Below are 18,117 nucleotides of genomic sequence, written 5' to 3'. Positions count from 1 at the left end.
CAAACTATACAGCTAGGTCTTTAGATGACCCCTGACAGATGAGCTCAGCATCAAACACCAAACGTGAAAACTTCCAACGCTTTGAAAGCCTGCACTCCTGAATACCGATCCGATTGTCGATTATGAAATCACCATCTGGCACGTTATATAACCCAATTCATTTGTTTTGTCTTTTTTTTTTTTTTGCAGCCTTGGAAAATGTCACATTATGCTCCTAATACTCAGAAAGCTGGTTCTTAAAGTGCTGTCCGTTAAGGCTTAAGATGCTCTGGGTCGATTTCAATTCATAAATGCTTCGCTACACTTGGCGTTGGCATAGCAGGGGGGGGAAGTCACGGTCTGTACGAGAGAAACTGAGGTCTACGTTGAGTAACTAAGTGCTTACTGACCCCCTCTCCTTTAAAAAATGGCAGCTGTGTATTTTTCACTGATGAAAGAAAAAAAAAGAAGGTAGAATTAGACACCTTGCATTGCAAATAAACTGAAATAAACAAAACAAAAACATATACATCTTGTGCATTCAGCAATTATCCCCCAATTCCCCAGCACTCTTTTGCTATGTAGCGTTGGCCGTCGATAGATTAAAGAGATCACATTCGTAGACGAGATCAAACGATAATACATGTTTTAAAGTTGATATTGCATAAGGTAAAAAAAAAAAAAAAAAAAAGGACGCGCCCATTCCCACCCCTTCCTGACGATTCTGCACTGTGATACGTCTTCACAATCGCCCACCATCTTCTGTCTGTTTCCCAATGTGAGAGCTTTAATTCCTCTTGTCGTTTCTCGGACCGGACTTGGGCCGGGCACCACGTGATATCCATTAATGTATACAATCGCGCGCGCACACACACACACACACACACACACACACACACACACACACACACACACACACACACACACACACACACACACACACACACACACACACACACACACACACACACACACACACACACACACACACACACACACACACACGTTGCTGCCTTATGTGCTTCTTTTTTTTCTCTCAAATCAAGCGATGACATTCAGTATGGATTTCATGCCAAAGTGTTCTCTGAATATAAAGAAAAATAAGGAGAAGTAGAATCTCACTCCCATAGCCAACCATAAAGGGAGAAAAAGAAACACATTCTCTAAATGCTACACTCCTCGGTCCCGCCCTCCCTCGTGGACAACCCACACCTTCACCGCCGGGGGACGCCGGCGCTTCCAGGAAAGAGCACTTGAAGAGTCATTGCGATATCTGCATGGCTTCGTATAAGACCATGACATTAAGAAGGCAAGAACAGAGGGGGGATATAAAAGAAGCTACTGAAAATATACGGCTTGGTGTTACCGTCAAGAAAAGGGGGGTGGGAGAAACCGAAAGAAAAAGCAGCAGCAGTTTATAATAGAGGCCACCCAAACATAGATATATGGTAGACCTGATTGTATATCTATTTTCTTATATATATGTGTGTGTGTGTGTGTGTGTGTGTGTGTGTGTGTGTGTGTGTGTGTGTGTGTGTGTGTGTGTATACTTGTGCAGATGACATAGTGAGGTACTGAAGGGTCCAGTTTGATACAGTCCAGCCAACATGCTAGCAGGCTGGTCTGTAGTGTGGACGACTGAGTTGTTGACGTCTGTTTTTTTTGTGTGTTTTTTTTTTTTACAGTATATCAAAACAATATGGCTGCCAGGTTTCAGGCACTTTCTTTTCTGTTCCTTTTTTTTTGTTATAGATCCTTTTTTTCTTTTGATTGGACACCGAGGTCAGCAGACAGTCACCTTGCGTTTCTCCTACATGTGTTTCCGTGTGTGTGTGTTTCCGTGTGTGTGTGTGTGTGTGTGTGTGTTTCCGTGTGTGTGTGGGAGTGTGCGTGTGCGTGTGTGTGTGTGTGTGTGTGTGTGTGTGTGTTTGTATGTAGGGGGTTGAGATGCTATCACTCTCTTATGCTGGCAGAATAGGAGAACTGTGGGAAATGCGCTTGATTGCTGGTGTCTTCGCAGTCCAGACTGTTATCTGTGGAAACAAAAAGGAGCGAGGGTGAGTACGCACAGGAGACTTCAGGTCCCTACAGCGATGACCCGCCCCCCCCCCCCGCCCTCCTAATGAACCACCAGTCAAGAGGACAGTGGGTAGCACACGTACACTTGTCGGGGGGTGTCAGTGTGATGGTCTGTGCGGTGAACTCGTCGTCGAAGTATCGGGTGTCCGTCTCGGACGTGACCTGGGGCTTGAACAGCGGGGTGAGCTGCAGAGCAGGAGGCAGAGGTCCGTGTTAGAGGTGGGATTCAAAGACCCCCCCTTCACACATGACTTAGTGTGGCCTTACCTAACAACACTTTACAGTACATTGAGCTACCCGAGAAAATCTAAGTTCATCATTAACCTTTCTTAGGCCCGTCAGACTTAAAAAATAAATACCACGTGGCTTTTAATGACAAATGTCCAGACGAGAAAGATAAATATCACAGGGTTTAACAAAGTTAAATTAAGTGTTATTCATTTTTGATTAATGCCGTTGATAAAATAATACTAAGGTTCATACAATGATATTAATAGATGACCATATTTGTATGTTATTAGGATTTGATCAAATAGAGATATTAATGGTTCAAGCATCTGTCCAACAAAAATTTGCCTCAGCGGATATTTTACATGACTGCATATTTTAAGAATTTCTTACTTTTTTGTCGATTACATCCTGCCAGTTTATGGACGCGAAGAAGGCATGGCCCATAACTTCTTTGGCATCATTAGGACCACCCCCTAACCTGTCAATCAAGAAAAACATTTTTATTCAGGAACTCATCGGACACACACACACACACACACACACACACACACACACACACACACACACACACACACACACACACACACACACACACACACACACACACACACACACACACACACACACACACACACACACACGATCTATCGGGATTTCTAGAATATAAATCAATAAAATCCTATAACTTATAATCGAGAAAAGAAAAATGTGTGATGGACAGGGGGGCCCCCGCCGAGAGCCATACCTCTGCTTGGGGTCCTTCTTCAGCAGGCCTGCCAGCAGGGCCTTGGCCTCGGGGGCCAGGTTCTTGGGGAAGCGGATCTCCTCCATCAGGATGAGCTCGAAGAGGCGCTCGTGGTCCTGGTTGTAGAAGGGCAGCCGGCCACACATCATCTCGTACATGACCACGCCCAGGCCCCACCAGTCCACCGCCCGGCCGTAGTCGTTGTCCTCCAGCACCTGTGGGGCGGAGGGTGGAGATTTGGTTTAACAACGCCCACCGTGAATCAGTTGGGGTCGACCGCAGTTAAGCCCCCTTATCGTGAAGCAAAAATCAATAAACATATGCGTGGTAAATTCGCCTTCTGCAGAGAGGTGGGATTGTTGGTTTAGGAGTGGCCATGTCCAAACACATCTTTACTAGTGTAGGCTAAGATGGTTGAAACGGAATTAGGTCATAAGAAAAATAACATTGTAAAGTGTTGATAACGAATACACATTTCAATAAGTGAGGGAAATGCTGCCGATGTTGCCATCAAGAACTGACGCTCCAAGCCCAAAGATAAATCCTAGTGGAAAGTTTCCCCACTCTCCTTGGTATTTGTTTGTGTCAAGTCAGATCCTCTATGTTTGACGCAGCTTTCACCTTTCAATTCACTCAACCCCACAAGAGCATATTAGCAAAAGCTCTTGATACAAACATCCAACTCCAAGTGTCACTTGGACTCAATTCAACAAATGTAACTCTGCAATCAGGAAGTTCTCCAAAAACAAATGGTTTCAACTCTTTGTTGGTCTACAGCAAACCTCTGGAGTTTTCCGTCACGTCAACTCATGTCTATTAACCCAGCCGCAGTATTGCGCAACGCGACCGTAGTAGTCTGCGGCGTGCCCTCATAGTTGCGCAACGTGGCATCACAGAAAATGGTCGTGTGAGTATGCGAGTCCTTAAAGAGCACCTATTATGCTTTTTCGACTTTTATGACCTATAAACGTTGTTATAATGATTTATAGTCATGTTTAACCTTACTACAGTTTCAAATAATGACGTACATGCATTTAGACGTATTCCCTGCAGACCGTCTGGGGTGGCTGTGCAGAGCGCTAAACACTAGGGACGCCGGTCGCCATTCACAAATTTCCAGGATTTATCAACGTAGAACAATCTGGATTTCCCATGCATGGTAATGTTTGCAACATGCTCTTCCGGAAGGTAACCAATCACAACGGAGTGGGGTTGGCAGGAGGGGGGCGAGGGGGCGGAGAAGGACGAAGCCGAGTGTTGACAGAGAATACTGAAATCGCCCAGATAGTTTTTTTGTGTTGTGATTCGTGTGAGGTTGCTCTATAGGAGTCATCAATAAGAAATTAAGACCAGAACAGTAGTTTAATAGGAGATCTTTAAAACACACTCACCTCGGGCGCTAGGTACTCGGGGGTTCCACAGAAGGTCTTCATGGTGGCGTCCGGAGTGATGCCCTCCTTGCACAGGCCGAAGTCTGTGATCTTTACGTGGCCGTCCTTGTCGAGCATGAGGTTCTCCAGCTGAGAGGGAAATTCCACAAATAACGAAATGATTAGATAAAACACTTGAAGGGTGGGAGTTGTGTACACCGTCTTTACACCCGATCTGCGAAATTGGTTCACATTTTCACAGATGTCTTTCACACCTAGTCCGATACGGGTTTATTATTATTTTTTTAACCCCACGTTGCTCTCTATTTTACAACAATCGACACTGTTCCGATCACAAGAAATTGGGACTAACACCTGTGTCTGAAATGTTGTCCTATAAATAAACCACAGCCTACACCCAGAAAACCCAGCCTATGTGGGGCTGGAGACAGAGCCTTATAGAGCGGCCAGGACAAAAGCAGACGCAAGTTTCTGCCTCTCACCTTCAGATCCCGGTACACCACGTCACGTGAGTGGAGGTACTTCAGCGCTGACACGATCTCGGCGCCGTAGAAGCGCGCCCGGTCTTCCGTGAACACCCGCTCTCGCGACAAGTGGAAGAAGAGCTTAAAAATTGCAATAAGTGCAGGAGAGCAAAGAGGGAGGGAGGCGTAAGGAAACATTAGGGGGAGGGTGAGACCCTTATGGTTCTCATGATGAGTCATCTGTCGATTTTCACGTATGAATCAATTCATGTATTCGGCACGTGTGCGTGCGTGAGGGAGTGTGCGTGTGCATGTAGTCACCTCTCCTCCGTTGGCATATTCCATCACAAAGCAAAGCCGATCGTGCGTTTGGAAAGCATATTTCAACGTCTGGGGAAGGAGGGGGGTAAATGGAACAATAAGAATACATCGTCAACAAACTTTGTTATCGAGAGCAGAATAAGGCCTTGAACAGAGGTTCGCTATGCTGGACTCACCGTGAGGAAAGGGTGTCTCATGTTCTGCAACACTCTGCTCTCTGTAACCGTGTGCGCCACCTCATCCTGCGCGCACACACACACACACACACACACACACACACACACACACACACACACACACACACACACACACACACACACACACACACACACACACACACACACACACACACACACACACACACACACACACACACACACACACACACACACACACACGATATGAGAAATCTTTGTAGATTCCTAGCTGAACTCAAATAATCTAGACATTAGTAACTGGGGCAAGTGTATGTAATATATTGAAGATGAAAATGAAGGCATTTGAATATAATATTCCAGAAATTAATTCTGAATATGATATAAAATAATAAATTACACAGTTCTATCCAAGTGTCTTTGGATTAAGTGTTTGCTATAACTAAATCATTTACCTTGGCAATGATGACCTCTTTGCGGAGGATCTTCATGGCGTAGTGGACGCCGGTGGACTTTTCTTTGACTAGAATCACCTTGCCGAAGGTCCCCTTGCCCAGGAGCTTAAGGTATTCAAAGTCACTCATGTTCTGGGAGGGAGTGAGGGCAGAAAGAGCCGATTCAGCTTCTTTCTTCTTTATTACCTTACACAATGATACACTGGAACTTTAGATGGATAGGAGACATCCCTTTTCTTTTTACAATCCAACTGCATGCAACTGCACACAGGGTCCGACAACATTCCTTCCATTGCACTCAATTAAAAAAAAAAGTGTTAAGATGAGTTTTAGGTGAGACCCTAAAATCCCCACACAACAAGTTGACCGCAACCGTGTCTTTCTCTCTCTGTCTGTCTGTCTGTCTGTCTGTCTGTCTCTCTGGTTCTCACCGTTTTGGTGCGGCTCTTGGACATAGCCACCTCCATCTCCTCCAGGCTACACTCGCTGGGCGAGCCAAATAGGTCCATGGGCTCCTCGTCCTCCTCCTCACGCATCTTCAGCCCGTTGGCCACCGCCTGGATGGCCCTCATCCACTCCTCTCTGGAGGAGTGGGGGAGGTGAGAGAAATCAATGAGTTAATTTGTTCCTTTAGTTCACGATGTCATCTGTAGTACCTGCTGTTATTAAAAGTTATCTAGGACCGTTTTATTTGACAGAGCAAACAGGATAAGGAGAGCTACCATCAACCAGAATTTTAATTATACTAGTACAATAATGGATTTACCCAGCGGTTTTTGCAAACAAAGACCCTTATTTATACCATCATACATATATTGGTTCATTAGAAAGATATGCATGCCATTCATTGGACGCTGATTCACTCTAATTCTCTTTTAATGTCTTACAATAAAGTGAGTCGATGAATTATTAAGCAGGGGTGACCACATTGGAAGACTTACTTTTACATTGGATGATTGCATGGCTGTCAGTTTGTTTTCCATTCATATTAGGTGTTATAGCTATAATAGTTGATCAGACATGACCATATCGTCATGTGTGTAGAGCTCCTGTTTACCTCTCATCATTGGTGTCCACGTGAAAGGTTCGCTCAATGAAGGTGGTCCACTGTAGGCAACGGATAACAAATGTGTTGGGCCGGGGTCTTTCAGTCTTCATTAACTGGCATTCTGTTGCGGGGAAAGGGAATGTTGTTAAGATATTCTACATTTTACATTAATACATGCCACGATATCTTTGAGTTACTGCGAGTTATCTTAGTATATGAGAATGTTCTCTGATTAACACATGACCCGTTGCTCATTATCATTATTTATAGATACAGAATTAGCATTTTTTAAGGTACGGTAATTGGACGGTCCCCTTTGCTTATTGGACACAGTTGCTTCTTTGGTGATGCTTCAAAAGTCCCCAACAGCCCTTGGTTTTGGAAATGGGGGATGCGCAACCCAATTGATCGCAAAACGACAGGAACTTGGCCATGAAAGCAACAGTTATTTTCCTAGTTACAGTACAATCCGGCATGGTCATCCTTGAAACTGCTTCCACAAGTCAATAGTTTCTTAAATATACAAAAACAAGAGCCTGCAAACTGACCTGCAACTGAGAAGTTATTTAGGGGTGGTGAGCTCTGGTCATTCAGATCCGGCTTCTCCTTGTAGCCGATGAAGGAGCCATCACTTTTTAAGATAAAGTACCTGGGCCTCCACGTCTTAATGTACTCTCCTGGACGCAACAGAAAAACAATGTTTTGGAACATTAATTACAGGACACAAAATGATGCACATTTTCATTTGAAAAAAAGTATATTCAGCAGCAGAAGCCCTAATTTTGAAGTAAAGCAGGTTTTTACCTCTTTTGAGGAGCCAGCCCTCTTTGAGTGTTCTGACTTCATTCATGGTGGAAAGAAAATGCTGTTTTTCAGAGAGGGTCAGCAAAAGGAGACTGGGGAGGGGAGAACGGGTTTCTGTTGTTGCCTTTTCAGGTCTCAGTCAGTGTCAACAAGTTCAAACACCACCTGCAGAATGTCAAAAGTTGTACAAGGGAATAAAAAAACGACAACAGTTAAAAAAACAGAACCTGTGCACTGATCAATTTGTATTACTCATGATAGCATTGTCACCAAGTCAAACTTGCAAAATTGTGTTCAGACTATGAATATCGAATCAGATGGTCTGACTTTCGTTTTGTGTTTGACATTTCAAGAATCTGTCAGTGTACCCTGAACAAAACATGTCGTTTTGGTGTGGAATCTCATCCATGTAAACAAGGCCACGTTTAATGTTCACCAGCGTTATCTCAGCAGTCCGGGTAGCTCACAGATATGTCATCTCTGCGGGTAATATTTATTGGTTACAAACCCAAAGTTAGTAGTATTTATTTGTAAATCAACACGAATCAAACAAAAGCAACTGTAACGGCTTGATATGGACATTGATCTTTAAATAACTAAAAGGTTACATCATAAAGATGTCTCAAACAACGAAAAGGTAAGGAAATAGTTTACCTTTTGCAAGGCCGCTAAACGTTACCTTTACACGAATGCATTTTAACCAAGTGGACTTTAGTTAACCCGCACTTTACCAAGTATTTTCAAGTTGATAGTTGGTTTTAAACGCAATCTAGAGCATAAGTGCCATTTCTTCAACCACAGCAGTTCCAGTAAATTGAACTTGGTGAACTGTATCCTTAACGATACTTGCACTTATCTCAATGCAATCCGAGTTAAAAACACGTTGTGGTGGATTGAAGACGTTGAACGCAAATTAACAATAATCTCATCGTTAAACGACTCCTTCTATTTGGTGTAGCAAAGACCCCTTATTTCACATGCAAATATCATGGCATTATAAATAAAGTGTCGGTTTATGGAGAGAGATTAATGGCTTACATTCGCGATCATATGCCTTTCTGTGCTGGTAGCTTGCTAGTAGCGAAACATGCCAGTCAGTGACTTATCCGATCTGCTCTTCGGTGAACACACTCCAAAGTAACGATCCGCTTATGCTTTTAATGACAAAGCGGAAAAATGTGAACACTGCACTCTCTCTTTACCCCACGTTGCTCTTGTCTTAGAGCAGTTTTGACAGGCTAAATCCAGAGCAGGCCATCCACCCAAGAAGGAAAACACCATGGGATTTCTTCTTCTTGATATTTGTTAGTTAGTGTCCGGTCATGCCACACCGCCCCCTACAGGTAAGGACGAGGCGGGCTTACATGTTTATATCTTCATTTAGAAACGCCTTTCTTTTGCCATTTCTTCTGAGTAAATCCTTGGACACAATCAAGGTCGACTTCAAGGAAGTTTTCTAACATAAAGTATTCACTGGGGAATTCCCAATACACATTCAGTGATTTAGTGATAGTCACAACAATGATAATGTTAGAATGTCCGTTAAAGTAAGCAAAGGACGCACAAAGTCACACCTCTCCTCTGTTTGGGCGCTGCAAAGGCGGAACGAGTTCCCTGCCGAGGTCAGGACTGGAGAGCCGCTCAGCAGCTCCCGCAAGGGACTCAGGATTCACGTGTTCAGATTGTACCTGGACTCTGCGTGGCCTCCCTCTTTACCCCACACCTCCCTAACTTTCCTCCATTACCCTCCTAAAAATACCCTCTTATGCACTTATTGTATATTTCTACGTCCTGGCACTTAAAAATAGAACTTGCATCGTGTAGCATCTTACCTGTCTTTGTTGCATACATGGAATGTGTTAACCTAGCAATTGTAAGTGCTTGGCACTTGTTCTATGAACATCCTTTCTGTACGACAGCGATATATTTTTGTTTCTCTTTCACCGACAAAGAGAAAGAGAAACAGTAGCCTACTTATTTCAAGTGGCTTTGGATAAAAGCGTCTGCTAAATCCCCTAAATTGAAAGGTAAAGTAAGAATAAATACCAGACATTAAAATAAACACGAAGAACACATTACATTTTACACGTTTTATGTTAGGCCTATGCTAAGGTAATGAAACATAACATTGGTCATGAAGTAGGCCTACATAAAATCCAACCCAAGTTGTTTCTCAACAATGATGATGCTGTTTTTTTATTAAAGACATTTTCTCAACATCTGGGAATTCTTATGATCTAATAAACCTAACACACCAAAACAAAGACAACCAAACATACACACGAAACACGCACACAGACACATTCACAGCAACAAAAAAATATCGAATGTTTTTACTGATATTATCAGCAATTATTTGAACTCCATATACAATATTCTTTGCAGGAAGTATGAAGGAAGTTCTCAAACATTTCTCAGATCCTTTTTATTGTCAACGTACAACGCAAGCATGTACTGAATAATGGACAAAATACACCCTGTGGCAAACATTGAATTCATTGCTTTCATCTCTTGCAACTCTTCAGACTTCTGATCCTTGTAAGTGTTCAATCAATGCTGAAAGTCAAGTATGAAAAAGATATATTTTTATTCATCGTCAAGAGCTTCATTGGATGTTACTTATAATGTTATTGTGTAGTAATGTTTTGTTGGTGATTGTTAAGTAATTCATCTTGAAACGATTTGTCATTATGGGAAGACATTGTCGTGTTTAAAAATGCCACAGCATTTTTCATGAGAGCAAAACAACGTTTTCATTATCCTAGATTACGGAATATTCTAATTGATTATTGATCACAACGCTCTTGAGTCCTATCAATATGGCGCAGTATCGCCAACAAATCTCCCATACTGCATTCTGACAAACCCCATACCCCTTTATATTGACACTGTTGGACTCACCTGTGATAATCTCCTCCTTCACTTTATGAAGCTCTTTCTTCACCTCCAGGAGGATGTCCTTTTACAAACACAAGCACATGTAACATACAGTTTGTGTGTTTAGAAAATTAGAAAACAAGAGCCCAAGATCTGCTCTATGCCTGTTAGACCCCAGTTTCATCAAATCATAACATTAATATCATGAAGAGGGGAATTATAAATGTCCCAAACCAACCTCTTTGAATTGTTTCATATTAGTCCCTTCGGGTGTTGGACTCTCTGGGTTTGTTTGGGTCATGTTCTTCATTCTTTTCAAGAGACACAATTACATGAAACAGGATGAACAACAATGGAAACTGAAAAACCGCACTCTCCAGCTGAAATAAGAGTTGCCATTGCTAATAAGGATCAGCAACATTACACTAACAATGCCATCAACAATTCATCCAATACGTATAGATTAGTACATTTAATCAACCGATTAGATTATATCTCATTGACGTCAGATATGATGTGGGATCCCAAAATAGTAGTGAGAGGTGCTATATGAGAGAGAGAGAGAGAGAGAGAGAGAGAGAGAGAGAGAGAGAGAGAGAGAGAGAGAGAGAGAGAGAGAGAGAGAGAGAGAGAGAGAGAGAGAGAGAGAGGGACCACTGCACCTAGCTTGGGAGAACGGGGAGGCAGGGCTGGTTGTGCTAATGCTGGGTTCCCTCTGCATCACGGGCGAAGGTTTAGGCCTGTTGGGACACAAGCACATCACTTAAGACCAGATCATTGATGATAGATGATGTTCAAGGCGCCAAAGAGATCTTTTTGGTTTAATAATGGATGGATAGCGGATGGATAATGGATGGATTGGCATTCTTACCGAGGCAAGGTGGTAGCCTTTCCCTGGGGCTTAACAAAGTTATCTGGGTTTTGGAATAACATGAAGGAACACAGTAATGGGATGATTTTTCAGTGTATCCGTTTTTCCATGCATGTATGAAAGACGAAGGATAGCTGTTTTGTAAAATATTAAATATAATACAGTATTCTGAAAAATTCAGGGAGGCTTTTCCTTCGTTACTGATAGCAAATGTTGGAGATTCAGTTTATCAATTTATTCACTTTAGTGTGGTAACGTAAAGCCCTGACACATTGTATACTAATTTGTTGTGATCTGGTCTTTAAATGTTTTAAAGGGCATTTGAGAAAAGGGCACATGCTCACCAATTGGTTTTGATGGTTTAGATGGCTGGGAGTCTGAGCCCTCCTATGGACAGAACAGACAGTTCCAGGGATCATTTACACATTTAGGCATAATACTACCAGGATCCTTCTTCGAGATATGACTTACATTTCTTGTTTCATCCTTTTTAACTGCAGGAACATCGGAAACCTTCCTCCTATCAGAATAAATCGTCATTTTGTGCAAGGCAGAACTGCTACCCTGAGCACAATCACCCCACAGGGATAACAGCCAGCCACACATGATTCAGTAGTTGAAAATGATTTATTGCTGTCGGGGTAATTAGCATCTGTCAAGCTTACCGTCTGGCAAGTATGGCACTCATCTCTCCCATGAGTCCTCCACCTCCTCCACCTCCTCCACCTCCTCCTCCAGAAGCTGGGGCCTCTTTCGATGGGGAGGAGGCGTCTTCTTCTTTCTAGAGGTACAGAGAGAACACCATTATCCCCTGACACCCGGCGGTGCCCTGAAGTGGGACCCACCTTCGAAGCAGGTCAAACTAGGGCTGGGCAATAATTCGATTACGATTATTAATCGCGATAAAAACTCACGTCGATTACGACGATAAGCATTAGACATAAATGCTCGATATAAAAAAAAAATACATAGATATATATTTTTTTAAATAAAGTAAAAAAAATTAAATAAAAATCTAACAGCAGAAACAAACCTCTACAAACATTTGAGATTGTTGCCTCCCTGCCAAAGGAGTTTGATGTGATAGTCACTCACAGATCTTTTAGTTATAAACACATTATTTTATGTAGCATAATATCTGGTTTTTCAATGTTTTCATTTTGCACTTACGTAAGCAATATGTAGTTCATATTTTATATATTAAAGTTCAGTTCATGTGCCAGGGCCTTTGTTCATCGACTTTTTTACTTTTTATGCATTGGTTGTGCCTCTACAAGATTTAAGATGTTTTCTGAAGCCCTGCCAAAGGAGTTTAATGTGAAAGAAGTTAGAGCTTTTATTTTTATTTACATTATTTTCAATAGGTTACAAAGCAAGCTACCTTATATTGTTCTGTTGGAAGCAGATAAAACACGTTTGTGAAGTTAAATGTTTATATTCAAATGTGATTAAATGTTCCCTTATCACAAATATGGTAATAAACAAAAAAGTATGGTTTAACTAATGAACACTCTAGTTTCTTCAGGCTGCAGCAGTATCAAATCATATATCGTGATTAATATCGATATCGATCAATATCGAAAAAATAATCGTGATAATTATTTTTGCAATATTGCCCAGCCCTAGGTCAGACCAGTTTCAGCGTTCATCTAATTTCATAATAGCTGTTTTAACTCCTAGACTGTTAAATAAGATACGTTCACACTTTATTATTTGTAACAAAGTAATCGTGTTGGTTCATACAGACTTAGGAAATTCATTAAGAAGATTTGAAAAAGCAAGACCCTTGGTCTCGTGACAACTTTAATTTGTCAGAGATCTTTGTAGTGTAGTATGATTTCAGTTATGCAGGGGGTACAGCGTTTATCAGCGATTAGACGCTACAACCTTCTCTTCAGCTGATGTTTTCGTCAGACAATCAACAAAGTTGACCTGTGCCGTCGTCATTACCAGCCCTAACCCTGACACTCACCTTGGGCGCTTTACGCAGTCTGGCCCCTGCTAGAGCCGCTGCCAGATCATCTCCGCCAAACCCTCCTCCTCCTCCTCCTCCTCCTCCTCCTCCTCCTCCTTCACTGGGACTAGGCCCAGACGGGGCTGCACCGAGTGGGGGAGGTGCAGGAGGTGCAGGAGGAGGTCCTGGGGGTGGAGGTGGACCCGGAGGTGGTGGTGGAGCTCCGGCCGAGGAAGGAGCGACTTCTTTGGGAGGAGGAGCAGGAGGCGCTGGTGGGGTGGGAGGAGCTGCAGGAGCAGAGGGAGGGCTGGCGACTGGCCTCGCCCCCTGACCGCCCTGAACTGGACCTATAAGAGAAGGCGGAGTTGGGGCCACTATTGATCATCGATCACTTTCTACGTGACTCTATCCGCACATCTTCGGCATGATGTTCCGCACCTTTTCAAGCTTGCATTCATCTGTGTACCTCTTCCCTTCTCTCCCCTCCCTCCATTTCAATATATTTTGTTAATACATACTCCTATGAAATTATTTCACCCTGCTTGTTCACAGGTGTTCACAAAATAATGTGAGTTTGGATGTGTGTTCACTTTGTGAACACACATGCGGCATACAAGTTAAATCTATTCAAAACAATTATTATCAGAAGAATTATTATTATTATTAGCAGTAGTAGTAGTTGTAGTAGTAGTATGTTGGCTGTCATGGCCATTTGTTTTTCACTAAACAGTACATCTAGGATTCTCAGGGTTAATCCTAGGATGTATGACATCAATTGCAGCGTCCTTATTTAGCTTGTGTCTCATTTACCTGTGTTGTTACCATTCTCCAGAGTCTGAAGAGCATATTTGATGGAGTTGGAAAAGAGTGGGCCCTCTTCCTCACTGCCAAAGTTAAGTCCCCACAACTGCCGGGAATCCCGCAGTTGGAAGAAATTTGCAGAGGCCAGATTGTACTTCATATCCTTGGTAATTGCGCAATTGATCACCACCTGTCAGGACCAACATGTGGAGTGTGTTAAAAATCAAATATTCTGCGAGTAGTGGTTCTAGTAAAATAACGCAGAAATTACTTAACTGTGAGCAGAATCTTTTAAAAAATCTTTCTGAGGCAAATGTGTTGCAGTACACAATATGAACACTAGGCGGAACTATTGTGACTTTGTGCAGCTTGCAGAATAACTGTTTTCGGTGGTTTCATTGTTTCGAACGTGTACTGTAACTTACAGTACACAAGTATGTGGATGTTCAAGTATGTGGATGTTGACATATGTAGTATCTTTGTATTAAAAAGAAACAACCGCTTAGTTATTAGAGTTCTCGCTGTCAGAGCAAGTTCTTCTCAGTAAAGTCAGTGTGAGAGTGTGAAGCTGCTAAACTCCCTAGAGTACAACATAGTCTAGACCACAGCCGCTACTGTCTGCGACTGTAGTGCCAGAATTAGATTATAGCTCTGTGTTTTTTTTTACATTTCCTGTAAAGAGGTTATACCGGGTGTGAAGAAACCTGTACTGATAATTATATTAAGCGGCTGACACGCACTTCCCGTTTTCTTAAGTCAGTTTCAATCTCAACCAATGATTCTCAATGTATAAATAAATAAGTAAGTATTTTATTGTCTCTCTCACGAGAGAAATTTGCTTTGGGCAAACAGAGAGCGTCGGCGACACATACATAAAGGTTTTACATAAAACATGAAACATGAAACACATTGCATTACCCAAAACATGGCCTCACCCAAACACATGGCCTAACCCCCACCTTGAAACCCATTATAAAAAATATAGTATTGCATTATTGCCCCCCCAGTTATTGCACTTGTTTCATCACGGAAAGCTCCCTCCATTAAGTAGCTTAATTGATAGCTCTGTGTTGTGTATTTGCGCGTGCATGTGGTTGTTTTTGTGTGTCCATGTGTGCGTCTGTAAGTATGTGCGCAGACATTGCCACAATTTGGGGACATTGCCACAATTTGAAATGATCCATTTGGTTAACCCTCTTTTACCAGTGTCCCACCTCATTCGTTTGTATTCCAGAATAGATACATAAGAATCAGGCGAGCAGCGAGAGAGAGACAGCAAGGGAGAGAGAGATGAGGTCACTACATAAGACACATTTTCTGCAGGTCCTTACAAAATCTCAATGGCCTTATTTGTCACCCTAGTCCTATCCATGAAGGCCGATACTGCTGTGTGTGCGTGTTTGTTGGTGTATTTGTGCGTCAATGTATACATATGTGTGTGTGTATGCGAGTATGCGTGTGGGTGTGTTTATGTGGGTGGGTGTGTGTGTACGTGTGTTTGTACATGTGTGTGTTTGTTTGTATCTGTATGCATGTGAATGTGTATGTACGTGTATGTATGTGTGTGTGTACGCATGCGTGCATGCGTGTGTTTATATGTGTGTGCGAGGCTATGTGCGTAGCAGTACCTCCTGGTCGGCCTGCATCTTGCGGCCCACCACCCTGAAGGTGTTTACGTCTGGGTTGTGGTAGATCTGGACGCGGCTGAGGACGGCCGTGTCAGAGCCCACGGTCACCCAGCGCTTGCACCCGTCGTCATAGGTCATCACGGTCGCCTTCACATTGCAAATACTGGTCTCGCTGTTGAAGGGGGTACAGGGGGTATTAAAGGGAGGCAGTGTCAGTGGAGGTGAGGGACCACACATTTGACAGGGATGGAGGAAGATATTTGACAGGAGCATGTGAGAGTGTCTCTGAGGTTCTGAAACTCTTAATTCTCCACCCACGATTGAAAACTTTGAAAACGAGAACAAGCCTTTTCTTCACTTCCAACCCACACTACTTTAGAAGATCCTCTATTGTAAATTTGCGTGCACTTATTTCCATTAAGTTCCACACCCCCTTCACAAACAATAAAACAAAACAATGCAAACAATAGTATCTACATATCTAAGCTATGGCTACTGTATAGGCTGTGCAATGGTCTGACCTAGACTATAGCAACTCACAACTCACGTCTCTAAATGCTTTCCTATTCATGTTACATCATGGCGTTCAAGGTCTGTGAATCAGTCAGAATGCAAAACTACCTATCTGTGCTCATATTCATCATATTCTACTATAGAGCCAGACAGAACCATCCTTGAAAAGAGAAAGACTCACCCCATGTTACCCTTTCAGCCAGTATGCGAACCCGGCACGCACACCCTGTCTTGACACCCTGTTGCACAGCAGCCTCCAGTAACCTGGCTGCTTTCACCACACTCATCGAATGCTTCCTTCTTCCTCCCTGTCGAAGCGAATTACCCACACTCGCTGTTCAATGCAACAAACTACCTCTTTCTCTCTCTCTCTCTCTCTCTCTCTCTCTCTCTCTCTCTCTGTCTCTCTCTCTCTCTCTCTCTCTCTCTCTCTCTCTCTCTCTCTCTCTCTGTCTCTCTCTCTCTCTCTCTCTCTCTCTCTCTCTCTCTCTCTCTCTCTCTCTCTAGATATATATGATTATATATCTACCGTATTGTTTTTATTTGTAGTGTTGTTCTTTGTTGGACTTATCACTTTGGTGTATATGAGAGCGTTGTTTCGGTTACACTGTGTTGATGTTACAGTGTGTTATGTACTGCTGTGAGGTCCCTGATGTTCAGCCGTCTCCATGTCTGTGTGAACGTTGTGTCTGATTCCAGACTGTTAACAGGGCAATCGGTGCCAGCTGCTTTTATGGCACTTCCTCTTCTCCTTTGCATTGTATGTCTTTGCCTGTCTGTGTGTGTGTGTGTATGTGTGTATATGTACATTTTCTTCTGTGTGTGTTTATGTGTACCCTTGCGGCTAGTTGTGTCAGAGTGTTTGAGTGTACCTTTGTGTGTGTGTGTGTGTGTGTGTGTGTGTGTGTGTGTGTGTGTGTGTGTGTGTGTGTGTGTGTGTGTGTGTGTGTGTGTGTGTGTGTGTGTGTGTGTGTGTGTGTGTGTGTGTGTGTGTGTGTGTGTGTGTGCATGTTAATATGTACCCGTGTGTATATACGTACCCGTGTGTGGGTGTTCATAATTGTGTTTGTTTGCATACGTGTGTGCATGCCACAGTCTTGTTATCAGGTGCATATCTTTGCGCTGGTGTCGCTCTGTGCCCATTTGTACCGAGGCTATCTCACGAAGCCTAAACACAAAACTTTAATTGTACCTACATTTCAGATAGCTGTTTGTACAGGTTTTCAATCTAACAGTAATGGCTATAGAGAAAAGATTGCACTATGTTTTTTATAACATAATTATAGGCCCACATTTATAACACATGAGGTGGCATGTGTTATAAATGAGACCAACAGAACAACAGAGACAGTATGTTCATGTTCAATGGCAATGTGTATGTGTATGCGTGTGCATGCGTGTGCGTGTGTGCGTGTGTGTGTGTGTGTGTGCGCGTGTGCATTTGTGTGTGTGTGTGTGTGTGTGTGTGTGTGTGTGTGTGTGTGTGTGTGTGTGTGTGTGTGTGTGTGTGTGTGTGTGTGTGCGTGTGTGCGTGTGTGTGTGTGTGTGTGTGTGTGTGTGTGTGTGTGTGTGTGTGTGTGTGTGTGTCTGTGATTGTGTGTGTATGCTGGGCTGACAGGGGGTGAGGGTGCTTCGGTTAGCTTCTGGGAAGGACTATACTTGTGTCAGACTGTAGCCGATATGTTGGGATGCTGTGCTAGGGTGAGAGACTTGTCGTCAGCTATAGGATGTCACTTAGCCGACTTGGACAAGAGAGACATTGGACGTTTTCACTTATTTGGTATGCACTACTGATTTCACA

The 18,117-nt window shown here is 42.9% G+C and overlaps 2 protein-coding genes across 5 annotated transcripts; both read right to left on the bottom strand.

Annotated features, from left to right (window-relative positions):
- Window positions 1-119: 119 nt before the first annotated feature.
- Window positions 120-9,012, bottom strand: LOC132461741 (RAC-beta serine/threonine-protein kinase-like). Of its 4 annotated transcripts, none has more exons than XM_060057063.1 (14): window positions 8,875-9,012; window positions 7,673-7,837; window positions 7,417-7,545; window positions 6,878-6,989; window positions 6,252-6,402; window positions 5,821-6,006; window positions 5,387-5,452; window positions 5,211-5,279; window positions 4,908-5,030; window positions 4,426-4,554; window positions 3,035-3,249; window positions 2,680-2,767; window positions 2,142-2,244; window positions 120-2,012 (listed from the first exon to the last, which is right to left on the bottom strand). In XM_060057063.1, the coding sequence occupies exons 2-14, from the start codon at window positions 7,716-7,718 to the stop codon at window positions 1,933-1,935; spliced, it is 1,497 nt and encodes a 498-aa protein (XP_059913046.1). In that variant the 5' UTR covers window positions 7,719-7,837; window positions 8,875-9,012; the 3' UTR covers window positions 120-1,932. The 4 variants fall into 4 exon arrangements, with proteins under 4 accessions (XP_059913046.1, XP_059913045.1, XP_059913047.1 ...); XM_060057062.1 differs by having other exon boundaries at window positions 8,711-8,978; XM_060057064.1 differs by having other exon boundaries at window positions 5,821-5,997; window positions 8,711-8,978.
- A 763-nt stretch (window positions 9,013-9,775) lies between these two features.
- On the bottom strand, window positions 9,776-16,658 carry LOC132461742 (vasodilator-stimulated phosphoprotein-like). Its single transcript, XM_060057066.1, has 12 exons — window positions 16,498-16,658; window positions 15,804-15,975; window positions 14,185-14,365; window positions 13,393-13,721; window positions 12,086-12,201; window positions 11,892-11,940; window positions 11,765-11,807; window positions 11,421-11,463; window positions 11,212-11,289; window positions 10,788-10,860; window positions 10,574-10,631; window positions 9,776-10,228 (listed from the first exon to the last, which is right to left on the bottom strand). Exons 1-12 carry the CDS (start codon window positions 16,500-16,502, stop codon window positions 10,194-10,196), a joined length of 1,182 nt encoding a protein of 393 aa, XP_059913049.1. The 5' UTR covers window positions 16,503-16,658; the 3' UTR covers window positions 9,776-10,193.
- Window positions 16,659-18,117: the final 1,459 nt, after the last annotated feature.

The sequence above is a fragment of the Gadus macrocephalus genome, chromosome 7 (assembly GCF_031168955.1).
Source record: "Gadus macrocephalus chromosome 7, ASM3116895v1".
Lineage (NCBI taxonomy): Eukaryota > Metazoa > Chordata > Actinopteri > Gadiformes > Gadidae > Gadus > Gadus macrocephalus.
The sequence above is the reverse complement of the archived record's forward strand: the minus strand, read 5'-3'. Positions and strand labels throughout refer to the sequence as shown.